The sequence below is a fragment of the Arvicola amphibius genome, chromosome 1 (genome assembly GCF_903992535.2).
Source record: "Arvicola amphibius chromosome 1, mArvAmp1.2, whole genome shotgun sequence".
NCBI lineage: Eukaryota > Metazoa > Chordata > Mammalia > Rodentia > Cricetidae > Arvicola > Arvicola amphibius.
In genome coordinates this window covers 13,292,301-13,305,176 of record NC_052047.1, presented here as the reverse complement: position 1 = coordinate 13,305,176, position 12,876 = coordinate 13,292,301, and the positions used below count along the sequence as shown (strand labels likewise).

At 42.7% G+C, this 12,876-nt stretch overlaps 2 protein-coding genes across 16 annotated transcripts in view; one reads left to right on the top strand and one right to left on the bottom strand.

The window, feature by feature from the left end:
* Nucleotides 1-1,579: 1,579 nt before the first annotated feature.
* Nucleotides 1,580-7,193, bottom strand: Cxcl9 (C-X-C motif chemokine ligand 9). The gene is made up of 4 exons (XM_038334129.1): nucleotides 7,045-7,193; nucleotides 5,830-5,959; nucleotides 3,562-3,646; nucleotides 1,580-2,460 (listed from the first exon to the last, which is right to left on the bottom strand). Exons 1-4 carry the CDS (start codon nucleotides 7,103-7,105, stop codon nucleotides 2,392-2,394), a joined length of 345 nt encoding a protein of 114 aa, XP_038190057.1. The 5' UTR covers nucleotides 7,106-7,193; the 3' UTR covers nucleotides 1,580-2,391.
* A 3,333-nt stretch (nucleotides 7,194-10,526) lies between these two features.
* Nucleotides 10,527-12,876, top strand: part of Art3 (ADP-ribosyltransferase 3 (inactive)) — a 102,945-nt gene continuing 100,595 nt past the window's right edge. For 7 of the 15 annotated variants that reach the window (XR_005284762.1, XR_005284763.1, XM_038324014.2 and 4 more), the window contains exon 1: nucleotides 10,989-11,110. Coding sequence is in view for 10 of the 15 variants with exons in the window: in XM_038324014.2 (XP_038179942.1) it covers nucleotides 11,108-11,110 (3 nt within the window). In the remaining 5 variants the exon portion in view is untranslated. Of the gene's footprint in view, nucleotides 10,659-10,973; nucleotides 11,111-12,876 lie in introns of those variants that run through there. The other 8 variants (XM_038324008.2, XM_038323928.2, XM_038323918.2 and 5 more) reach the window with 5 other exon arrangements.

Genomic DNA, 12,876 nt, shown 5'->3' with positions numbered 1-12,876 from the left:
CCCATAGCAGTGAAAGGGCAGTTTACAGACATTAAAAAAAAAGTTTATTTTGGTATTAGTGACCTTTGATATCCACCAGTCCTTTCACAAAATAGCTTCAAAGGCATATGTGCCATATTGTTTTGGATTAAAAATTAGAGTTATATCTACAAACCCATGCTGTAGGCATACGCTATATATCCACCAGAGTTACTGAGTTGAAAACACACAGTCTTTGGCTAGTTGGTATGTACACTACCCACCTGTCACAGCAAGGGCCACGGGCTAGATAGTTAAAAAACATTTTAGCTTCCCCCACCCTCAGAATAAGTTACTTGGAGGGAGCTGAACGACTGCATGACTATGTAATGGTGTTTGGCTGGGAACAACACTCAAAACCACCTGTAGCACGAGGAATGAGAGTATTTGGGGAAGTACCCTAATGGAGGCTGAATTTCCAGCCAGAGACATTCTCTTCTGCTTAGCTCACTGGACCTCCTCTCTAAGGCAGTTTCCAACCCGCACCCCCGTGTCTGCCCCCGCAGAGGCTAGCTCGGCCCCAGCCGTGCCTCTGCCAACAGAATTTACTATTTCCTGTAGCTCTTGCTTCTTTTAAAAATATTTCTGCAAAGATTTCATTTTTATTTTAAATTATGTCTGTGTGTCACGTCTGCGTGTGGACTTGTGCACATATCTGTGCAACGCTTACAAAGGCCAGAAGAAAAACTTGGATCCCCTGGAGCTGGAGTTGCAGGGGGTTGTGAGTCCCCCAGTGGGTTTGCTGGGAATGGAGCTCTGGTCCTCTACAAGGGCAGACCACCTCTCCAACCCACTCCTTTTCTGATGCGGCAATCGATCTGATAATACTCTGGGAATTCTGAAATGAGGGAAGGTAATAATGAAGCTCATACTTGCCTAAAATGAGCTTATTAAAGGAGTTGACAGCTGTCGACTCGTAGAAGCTGGAACCAATTAGCAATGATTTCAGAGGAATTTTCCACTGGGGAAAGGTCTGGCAACTTGCCAATCAGTAAAGCCTCTCTTTGTTATGAGCTTTTGTGCTTCGAGACGTCCTGTATGTTTTGTGAACAGTCTGGGGATATCCACAATGTCTGTCTTAACATGTGGTTCCTATTTGTTAGACTTTAGCATCCTGTCACAGGTAAGGCTATGCTTTTACCCAGCCTTGTGTACTTGAAGAAGCCTGAAGATAATGAGAAAGCTAGGCAGAGGAAGAGAAAGGAAGGAAAGGAAGAATGAAAAGGAGGTACAGCAGCATACACCTTTAATCCCAGTGTTTAGAAGGCAGACCTATGTGAGTTTAAGGCCAGCCTGGTCTACATAGTGAGTTCTAGGATAAACAGATGAGAAACTGTCTAACAGAAACAAACAAACAAGGAGACCAAGGGTTAGAGTTGTGCAATGTGGAGTGGCCTGGATTGGCCAATGCCTGGTGTCTAAAGGCCTTTCTACCTCTAGCACACACGGGAAATCATTCAAAACCAAGTTTTAGGCACCATGGAAGTTTTAGGAGAATAACCTATGGCTCCTGCCCTCAAAAGACAATCACATTGGAAAGAGAAAACAAACACACAAAAAGTAATTAGATAACAATGAAGTTTATTCATGAGACACCGAGCAGCAAGTGAAATAAAACTGAAGAGAATTTGAGTAGCCAGAAAATCTGCACTGTTAGTGATCAGCTCCAGGCCTTGTCCGTGCAAGGCAAGTGCTCTACCACTAAGCTACCCCGCAGCCATCTAAGAGGGTTTTATTTAAGAAGCAAAACTTGAAATGAGCCTTGAAGATGGGATCAAGTCAATGATGAGATCACATGGTCTCAAAAGGTACATGGAAGGCTCTGAAAGCCAAGTCTGGTGATCTCTACTGTGGAACTCAAAAAACATTAGCACAGATCTCTGCGACAGACTATGTGCCAGGCCTGTAGGCTAACCCAAGTGCAGCTGCTGATGGCCAGATTAGCGAGGTCTTGCTCACCAGCATACAGACAGACTTAGGCTTGGTGACGACCTCAGAACCCTCCGGATGCTGCAGTCTAGAAGCCCAGAGACAGCTGTTGGGCATGGGATAAGCACGCATGGATACTTGCCCAGATTTGAGATTATCAAGACTGTGTTCAAGAGCTTGATGGAATTTTGTTGGCTGCGTGTAACAAAGACAGTTTTTGCCTCTAGCAATCTTTACTATTTGGATTTTACAATTAACTTTCTAGCGTTAGTTCTACTTTCAAAATCATGCATTGTATTTTCTAGCCAAGTTAATGAGCTTACGTATTAAAGCCCGCTCCCCACCGAAGGCATTTTTAGTATGATCTAGAAGGCCATTTACAACGCAGAGCGCTAGCTGGGAAAGTTGTATCTCACGGAGTCTTGAGCGAGGACCTTGGGTTTTTTAGCTTTTCCGGTTTTCTTGAACTTTGATGTTTTTTTTCCCCCTCTTTTGCTTTTTCTTTTGGCTGATCTGCAAAAAGTGAGAAAAAAAAAAAAAAAGGACAATGCTTTCACACGTAATTTTCTCTCCTGATGGTCGAACTCCTCCCAACCACAACTTGTTCCTTATCCTTAGCACCATGTTAAGTTCACTGCTCATTACCACCCGTTTTTTCCCATATTAAAGAAGCAAATCCAGCTCTCTCTTTGCATGTGTTTGTCTGTTTTCCTGGCATCTTGCTGTCTTATCTCCTCCTCCTCCATCACCTGGTGCCAAACACACCTCTGGGAGCGGATACTCCTATGAGTCAGGGATTCTCAACCCGTGGGTTGAGACCCCTCTGGGGTTGCATATCAGATATTCCGCTTATCAGAAATTATGAGGTAGCAACGAAATAATTTTATGGTTGGGAGTCACCGCAACACGAGGAACTGTATTAAAGGGCTGCAGGATTAGGTCAGTTGGGCACCACTGAATGTGGATGAGGCTGTGGGAGAGTGTTGGCTAGGGCTTCACAGTGGGTCTGTGGCAGACCCAAGAGTCAGACTCAGGGGCTCAAACTCCCCACTGCATACTCCATGGCCCTTCTCAGACTCAGCTCCTTAACGCTTCACACAGGGTTCTTCCCGCTCTGTCCTGGCTTCTTTCCCATCCCAGTCCCTTTGTTCTCTAGACTTAAATTCCAGCTACTTACTTCGGACTCACCGAATGAACGAATGAACGCAGCCAGCTTCCTCATGAAGCCACTGACGCCCACACTGTACTTAATTAACTTCCTGGTAAACACCTTCTCTATCAAGATCCAAAACTGAGGTCACTCGACACAAAGATATCTACCTTAATACTTTCCATTCTGCCTCTGGCCAAGCCAATTATCCTTTCCTTCATTAGTTTCAAAATTCTTGTGTAAACACAATTCTATACATTTCCCACGAAGTCAATGACTTTCCTATATTGTTAATGATGAGTTGCTATCAAAGGGTGGGGTTGTAGCTTGTTACTTTTGAATCTTTAGTGTATTCCTATTTGATACAATTCAAACAGATGGAAAATGTATCCTTAATGGCTATGCCCTATGCTCCCTTCCAGGGTGACTCTGAAAGAGAGAAATCTTTTCTTCCTGTCACCAACCTGTTTCTCCCAATCTTGCATCAGCTTCTTCACATTCACTGAATCTGGGTTCAGACAGGTTTGAGTTCCGGTCTTCAGGGTAGCACTGCCGAAGAAACACCAGTGAGCTTTCTCCCCAAATAATTGAACAATTCTTAGTAGAAATAGTGGGGGGAAAACATGGATTTTACTGAGTTTTCCAAAGAAACCACTTAAAATACAGTAAGATGTTTTCCTAAGATTATCAGGTGGATTTCAGAAATTTTAGCAGATCTTTCAGGAGAAATTTTACTTTAATTATTTTTTCTAGACAACTTGAGAATAAGAATAGCTTTTCCATACAGACTCCCTTGATTTAGGGTCAAAAGTCTTACATATACATAACTTTCACATCAAATCCAAGAGGCTGGAATGGTGGAGTATGCCTGGAATCCCAGCACTCGGGTAGCTGACGTAAGAGGATCACGAGGTCGAGGCCATCCTTGGCTACATGAGAAGACGGTCTCAAAAAAAAAATTCTAATTTCTAGAAAAGTATTATTAGAAGAATTAAAGATTCTACCATAGCAGTAGTGTAACAATAGAGAAAATTTTGACACAACCTACATTCCTAGCAATGGGAATTGCCTATACAAATTATGGCATATTGATATGATGTAAAACAATTTAGCCATTAAAAGTCATTGTTAGGGTCAGTGGGTTGGCTCAGCAGATAAGCATTCTTGCCTCCCAGGCCTAGAGAACTGAGTTCAGCCCCCACAGAACCCCATATGAGGAGACAGGAAAGAACTGACTCTACTAAGTTGTCCTGACCTCCACATGCATGTACATTTGAACACACAGATTAATGCATTAAAATTTATTGTACTTTTGATTTACATGTGTTTCTGTGTCCATATGTGTACTTGTATGCAGGTGCCCACTGCATCCAGAAGGTGGTGTAGGATCTCCTGGGGATGGAGTTACAGATGCTTGGGACTTGTCTAACGTGGGTAATATAAACTGAACTTGGGTCCTCTGCAAGAGCAACAAGCGCAGCAAGGTGGTAGTGGCGCACACCTTTAACCCTAGCAGGGAGGCAGAGGTAGGCAGATCCCTGAGTTCGAGGTCAGTCTGGTCTACAGAGTGAGTTCCAGGACAGCCAGGTCTACACAGAGAAACTCTGTCTCAAAAAAACCCAACCAAACAAACAAAAGACAAAGAGCAAAAAGTGTGATTAACCTCTCAGCCCTCTCTCCAGTGACCCCTCAAACATTTTAAAAGTTATTCTTAGAACTCGGGAGTAGTGTCTGGTGGAGAGTATATGCAAAGACTATGCAAAGTCCTGGGTTCAATCCCTAGGCTCCCATCCCCAAATAACCTGACAAGTATGGCATTATTAGAGAAAATTAACTGATTGAGAAACTGTCCATTGTTGCTGTGCTAAGGAAAAAGCAAATTACAACTGGGAATTTCTCCTTACCCGTAGGGAAGAAAGATGTCCAGGTTCCTACACTCTCAGGTGATGCCTATGTACTTATGATAAAGTCTAATGGGTAAATTAAAAGTAAGATAGTAACAACAATAAATAATATCAAAATAAAATAACTACGACAATGGACCATAATGAAATTACTGAAAACTTATGAACCATTTGTTTCTAGAATATTCCATTCAATATTGCGGCACATAGTTGACTTCAGGAGACTGAAATCTAGGAACTTGAATTAAAAGATAAGAGGGAACTACTGGGTATAGTGTATAACTTAATTGACTTTACTTTTATATGCATGTACCTATGTATACATTGCATATAAATAGGAACACACATGTGAAAGACCTGAAGGTGCTTTGAAATACGACATGCTGAGGTTGGGAGAGCAGAACTCTGATTATTATCTTCTTTTCAGTAATCTGCCTTAAACATTTAAGATTCTAGGGCCCAGTTTTTTTTTTTTTTTTAAAAACAACTCAGTATATCCTTTGATCTTTTAAAAATTGTGTTTTTATTCATGGAGAATTCCACTCAATGTAGTTTGATGATATTCATAAGAGCTAATTGTTGACATTATTCAAACATATGTTTTCTGAATTAGAATCCTCAATAGCCTTGAAAAGGTCAGCTGGTCTTATTTAGATGGTATGTCATCCTTCACTTTCAGTCTCATCAGAAACTTTTTATTTCATGGGAGAAAAAAAAATGAGCTGACAGATTTATAGAGAGCCAACTGCCTGTGTAAGCAAGTTGTCTTGAGGGTGAGACTGCCACTAAGTTCCATGTGGGATGCATGTGTTGGAAGTTTTTACTTACATGATTTCAGTTTTGTTGCACTGAGGGCTTGGGGCAAATTGTTTGAGATCTCTTAAGGACCTGTAGGAGGGGATCATGCCTTTCCTGGTCCTGATACAGGAGCAACGCTGATTCCTTATGACTAGGGCTCCTATAGGAAAGAAAACATACATGCTTAGGTCAAGGTCTCACTGGGCATGGTTGATGAGAATGATGATGAGAATTATTGCTGTCCCTGAGCGTGTGACAGAGTTTCCAGGCAGGCATTATTTCCATTCTGTAAACGAGGAAGCCAGGGTTAAGGACAAAGTCATTTAGCAAAAGGAAGCAGGGGAAGAATTTCAGTTTAGGTCACTCTGAGTCCACTACCTTACTCTACAACCTAGGAAGAACAGAAAACTTCCCCAGTACTTAGTTAAATCCCCACTGAAGTTAGGCACACACATACACTCTGTACTGTGAGGACGGATTCCTCAACCCGTTTATTACCTGACCTCAGGGGCATGGAGTTGACGTAGGAATGGACAGAAAGCTCTGCTTGCAATAACCAATTATCACTTCAATCCTTATCCTTTCTCATCCCACTGCTCTGAAAAGTCTTTTAAAATATTCTGTCTTGGTCCCTTAAACCTTCCATAGACTATTTGCATCATCTATTTGCATAGCATTAACTCCAAAACTTCGACTTTGAAGATGCAGAAAACACATTCTAGGAAGGGTATTTGTCCACCGTAAACTAAGTCCCGAGTAAAAAGGCCAGAGGCAGCCTCTCTGGTTTCTGAGTTCTCTGTTGGTTAACCGCAGATGTTTATCAGTGCACAGGATCAGATGAAGCTGCTGCCGGAGACAATTTAGAAAAGGATCTCCTGGCTCACCACCAGTTGCCAGTGCTACAAATGTCATATCTCTCATGACAAATGTCAGACTCACGTGAAATGGAAACAAAATACTCAGAAATGCCTTTACATCTGAAAATGGGGTTTCTTGTTATCCAGATATGGTTTGAACCCTCATTGGAAACTCACAATACCTACACCAAGAAGGCGTGTTTGACTTGGCAGGTGCAAATTATGACCTTTGGATAGTTGGTCACAGCATCCAAATGCTTTGATGAGTGAGCAATATTACTTTTTATTGCATGCAAAACATTCAACTTTATCTCTTCAACCAAGAAGTCTTTTTATAGCAATGGATATATCAGAATTTACTAACTTGATACAATGTAAAGCTCCTCACCTTGAACCCCACACTGGTCCAGGAAGATGACACCCAAGAGAAACAGAGCAATTGACCTCATGGCAGAGCACAGTTCTATGGAGCTGCTGTGTCAGGTTCAAGTCGGAGAATGTCTTTGGAGAACCTGTTCTTGGGAATCATATTTATTTAGGAAATCCCTTTCCCTTCTCGTCTCTGATTGGCTGGTCTCCTCAGCTGACCTAGAACTAAATTAACCACAAACTCGATTGTCCTGGGGAAACCCCTACTCTCAGATCCCAGGGAATTTCTGCACGTTTTGCTTCCACTTCACATAAATGGGTAGGTTTATAGGAAGGGATGTGAAACCGCTAGTGCCCGCTTTTAGCACAGCCAAAGTTGCTACCTGGATGCAGAATGGATTGCCACACGATGAAGGCTGGAGGCGTGCTTCTCACGTGAGAGATATGAACGTCCAGGGAAGTGACTCTTTCATATTTGTAGCGTACATAGATCTGTGCACTATGTAGCTACATTAATCTTTTCTCATATTTTCCACATAACTTAAAGCATCTTAATTTGTTGAGGGACTAGATTGTTTTCTCCTTGTGGCAAATTCATTTTGTCTCATTGTTGCTACAATTTTTGCCATATTTTAATTGTTAAATGAGTTGCATAAGCCACAGCTGTTTCATTCCTTGCTACCTTTTCCAAATGTTTCCCCAAATGCCTGTAATACTGATAGCGTGACTATGGCATGAGAACATGCAATAATGAATATTTCCCAAGGGGTTCAAAGGGAGATACATCTATTAAACAGCATTCAACAGCAAATAATTTAAAAAAGAAAGTAGCTATCAAAACATCCTGGCTACAAGATTCTTGTAGCTGTTGAAACTTCAACCAGAGTGTGATGATGAGAGACATAGCATCACGTGTCCTCAGAGAATATTATTTTCCGGGACAGGATGAGAGCTGGAGGAAAGGGGGAAAAAAAAAGCAGGACAAAGCCAAAAATTACCCTTTCAAAACAGGAACAAATAAAATCAAAAGTGCATAAACTGCCGGTGCTATATATAGTCCTTTGATGCTTCCCATCCAGATAAGGGTGTTAATTAGAATCTAATAAAAGCACTGTAAAATCTGACCAAATGCTGGATAAGACTGGCAACAGGTGTCAGCATCTTCTTCTCTACTTCACGCCATAGTTAAGATAGTACTGGCAAAAAGTATTAGAAATTTTTGCCTTTACTTCACATGATCGTTGGGTACACTTGTTAACAGGGAAAGATGGTAGCTAAGAGATGCTACTGTTGTGTAGTTGAGCACACACACTTATAGACTTTGTCTCCACATCAACTGCATCTAGACTTTCAATCTTTCTATCTCCCCTAGAGACACTAGGCCAGCTTTCAGTGAACTAGCGCATGCAGCTTTCTTTTCAACTCAACCTAGAACACCATTGGATAAAATGAACAGTAGCATGTAAGTTACCTTTCTTCTCCTCCCTCTCTTCCACCTGTTGCTCCTTTCTCTCTTTCCCACCCTCTCCCTAGATCTGCTGGTTTGGCTGAATTGCAGGCAGCAACCCCAGGCATACCCCAGTCTTGTTAAGATAAAAGCAAAACATATTCCTCAAATCAAAATAAAAGTTATGTAAACAATATTTACCAACTTTTCCCACTATGTACTCTGCTCCTCTATAGAAAAGCATATGTAACTTAATTAAAAAATTTGTAAAATAAGTGAACCAAAATCAAAAGTAAATTTCTCCCTAAAGAGAGATAAAATACATATATGTTTATATGTATGTGCGTATATATAAATATATATTTCTAACTATAATATATATATACACACACTATACTAAAATGAATTTTATAAGGTGAGGTTGAACTTTGGTTGAACACTAATCATTGTAATGCAGATTTTTTTGTTTTGTTTTGCGATAAGATCAGGGACTCATTCTGTACCCCTCCCCCCAGGCTGACTTTGAACTTGCCATTCTCCTGCCTCAGCCTTCTGAGTATTGGGATTGTAGATCCGCATCCTGTGCACTGACTGATAATGTCTAAGAGGTTTTTAGGCTTCCCAGACTGATGGTCATCCTCGGAGCAGTTATACTTCCCCCTCCCTAAGGAATGCATGTTTTAGAATAAGAGGATTACTTACAGCTCCATTTTATGTTACATGATGTACAATTTTCACTTGTTTCTACGTGGATTAGTAATACAAATAATACAGAAATCGTTTTGAAAAATAAAACTTGCAGTGACTTTTGACAAGTGTATCCATTGGTTATGTTTACTCCTGGCAATGGCTGTGACGGTGGCTAGGGTGGACCTGGGTTCAGGTACCAGTTTTACTACTTGATGATTGTCGAGTATTGATAGCCTCTGCCAGCCTTGGAACTCTCGTCCAAGAAAAGAGCGGTCAGTTTCACAAGCGGTTGTTAAAGATTAATAGCAAGAATATGCTGCCAGTGGGTAGCATCAGAGATTTGCAACCAGTCAGAGGGTGGAGAATTAGTAACTATAGAGTGCTCTGATCTTAAACAGGACATCCATGTCACCTCTGCCTCCAGGTTCAGGGAATATCCCAGAGGAGGTGCCAGAAAGAATGTAAGAGCCAGAGTTGGGGAGGAGTGCTGAGAGATTGTTTTCCAGCCTGGATACCCCATTGTGTGCATAAACTCAGAGCGGCTGTGTTTACCTGCTCAGGACATGTGGAGCATGATAGTAACTGTTTCGTCATGCCTAGAGGAAAGGCTCGGGAGGCCCCACCCTTAATTAAGGTTTATGAGTCAAAGAGAAACAAGAGTTCAAAGTAAGAAGGGCATTTCTGGGAAGAATGGTTTCAATAGGAATGAGGGACGAGAGAGGGCAATGGGTGGTGAAAAACGCCTGAAATCCAGTATATGCCTGCATGCAATTGCCAAAGTGTGTATAGAAGGAACATTCTCCCAAACGCAAGCACCGCGAAGCCGTGACTATAGACGTGACTATTTTTTCTAGCAGAGCTGATGTAGACTTCCTAGAAGAAAGAGGAAGAAGGCTCAGTATGAGCTATTTTTCCAGACTCTAATTGCATCTTTTTTTCTTGTCCTGACTTTGAAAAAAACATCGCTCATGTCTTTCTCATGTCTGTAATGTGATACTTTTACCTTATTCAGCATCCCGACTTTGGGAAGCCGTCACTTAGCTCCACAAGCGCTAAATCCTCATGGCACCTCATGGCTTGTCTTCACCGAGCAGGCAGAGTAAGCAATGTTAGACTATCTGGGATACTCTGATCTCTCCTATTAGGAGGAGGGTTTGTAAAGATCCATGTTTGAGTATGGCCATAACCCAGCACCTATCCTGGAAGAATGTTCTTGAAGCCTAGTATATACTAGTAAATACTCAGTATAAATGTTCACAAGTGACAAATAGGGACCAGAGCCCAGCTGGGCAGATCTGGCATCAGCCGAGGATTGAGATCTTGAGCCACAGATTCTGTGACCTCTTCTAGTGGGACTTTGCAGAGTGCGCATGCCCAGCCAGTTTGCTTCCAGAACTTTCACCCAGAGCGCCCAACGCTTGCTCTACGCGTGTAGTTGCTGAGGCTGCCTGCACTTGTTCATCTACTGAAGAGAAGAAGCACTTTAGGGAGGAAAGGTAATGTGTGCCGGAGGCTCTCCTCTCTGTCCCCACTGTCCCTCAGCCTCCTGGCCTGAGAAGGCCATTTGTCCCGAGGAAGCCCAGCGGAGGCTCAACCAGGTGCTAGTCTTTCCGGGAGCTCCCTAGGTGGCTTTCTCAGGAGCCTTGATGAGGGTGGGAGGGAGCAATGGTTCCAGAAGCCTTTCTCATGGCATGGAGGTCACAGGGCTGGGGAACAGGACTGGGTGACCCTGAGGAAGGTCCGTTGGGCGGGAGCTGGTGTTGAGGTCGGCCGGAGCTCCCGAGACCATTAACCCAGGATGTCCGGAGCCACAAAACCTCAGAGCCCCAGATGCTCTGATCCCCAGAGGCAGCGAGCTCCACAGCCTGGGCTCCCTGCTGCCTTGCAAGGGTTTCTTCCTCTCTAACAGCTAAGGAGGCCTCCTGAGCAGCGGGAATATCCTACCATGGTAAGGCTTCTCGGATTAGTCTGGGTGCTTAGGCATGAAGGTTTAAGATAGACAGTTGAGTTCAGGCTCTTAAGACATTTGCTTTCCAGACTCCATTTTTGACAAATTCAGGACGCTTCCAGAGGAAGTGCGGTGCAGACTAGAGAAAAAGAAGAGGGAGTCCCCAGAGACTGCGTTTATGGATAGAAGGCTTTTTAGGAGAAAAAGAAACTTGCTAAGACAGACAGGATGTTGCTGGAGTTTCTCACAGGCCTGGGAAGAAAGCCAAGGATTATAGGGACTGTTGGAATCAACAGACAGTTCCTAATTCCCCCTTGAACAGCAACAACAAAATAGTCTTCATTTTTCCCAAGTCAGTGTCCCTGAGGAAATCATTGGTGATGTAATCTGCAAGAGCCAGGCACAGCAGGCTTGGTGGGTCTGTGTGTGTCATCAGCCTCCCCTTCCACGTGCTCTCTAATGGAATTGTAGAAATCCGTCTAAATAGGTTAACAGTGGGCTGTCGTAGTAGAGACAGGGTGCTTCCCTTTGCTTGTCAGAAGGGAAGTTTCTCTCAAATTGAAACTCCTATTATGCTTGTTTGAATTTCTCACTATGCCCCCCTTTTCACCGGTTTCTGCTACTATTCAAGAATCCTAACTTTAAAACAGTGTATTTCTCGAAAGTCTCAAGCTATGAGTTAGTGTTCTGAATTCTTTCCCCTCAGTCAGGGAGTCCTTCCTTTAACCAACAAAAACAAACAAACAAAAAACTGAAAAAACTTTTTTGCCAGCAAATCGTACTTTTGTGTATTTCAGGCCCTTAACGACGGAGCAAATTCTTTCTTCATTAATCTTATTATCTTGGCTTCGCGGTTTATATCTAATAAAAGCTCCACGGCTGGTTAGATTTGTAACCAAATAGTTCTGAGAGAGAACTTCTGGACAGCTTTTCAAGGTCAGACGTAAGCCGGGGTTGGCTTGTCCTGTGACTTTTGGCAAGCTGGCCTGCAATCTGAGGACATGCATAGACAACACCTGCAAAAGCCCTGCTTCCAAGACTGAAGGAAATCATCCTGAAACAGAGGACACGTTTTTCTGTTTTAAATACTCACACTTATTGTAAGTGATTTACTTTAGAATTTAGAAAATAGCTCTCCAAAGGCCGGGACGCAGAAGTTTTGAGGGCCTGCTGCTCTGGCTGAAGGCACAGGTTCAGTTCCCGGCACCCACATGGCAGTAACTCCAGTTCCAGAGGACCTGTCACCCCTTCTGGTCTCCACAGCATGGCATGCATGTGGCGCACAGACGTACCTGCACACAAAACACCCATACATATAAAACTATGTAAATCTTAAACAAAATCCTCTAAGGGGAAAATCCTTTTTATTAATTTACTTTTTTTTTTTGAGACAAAGTTTCATGTAGCCAGCCTGACCTAATTTTTTTAATTAATTAATTTATTTATTATGTATACAATATTCTGTCTGTGTGTATGCCTGCAGGCCAGAAGAGGGCACCAGACCCCATTACAGATGGCTGTGAGCCACCATGTGGTTGCTGGGAATTGAACTCAGGACCTTTGGAAGAGCAGGCAATGCTCTTAACCACTGAGCCATCTCTCCAGCCCCTAACCTAATTTTTTCATGTAACTGAGGATGAGCTTGACCTCCTGAGACTAACCTTCTGAGTCCTGGGATCACAGGTGTGTGCGTGTCCATGCTAGAAGATCCCACGTTCACAAGCGCCTTATTTACCTTCTGTTCCATTCACTCCAGTTTGTTCATC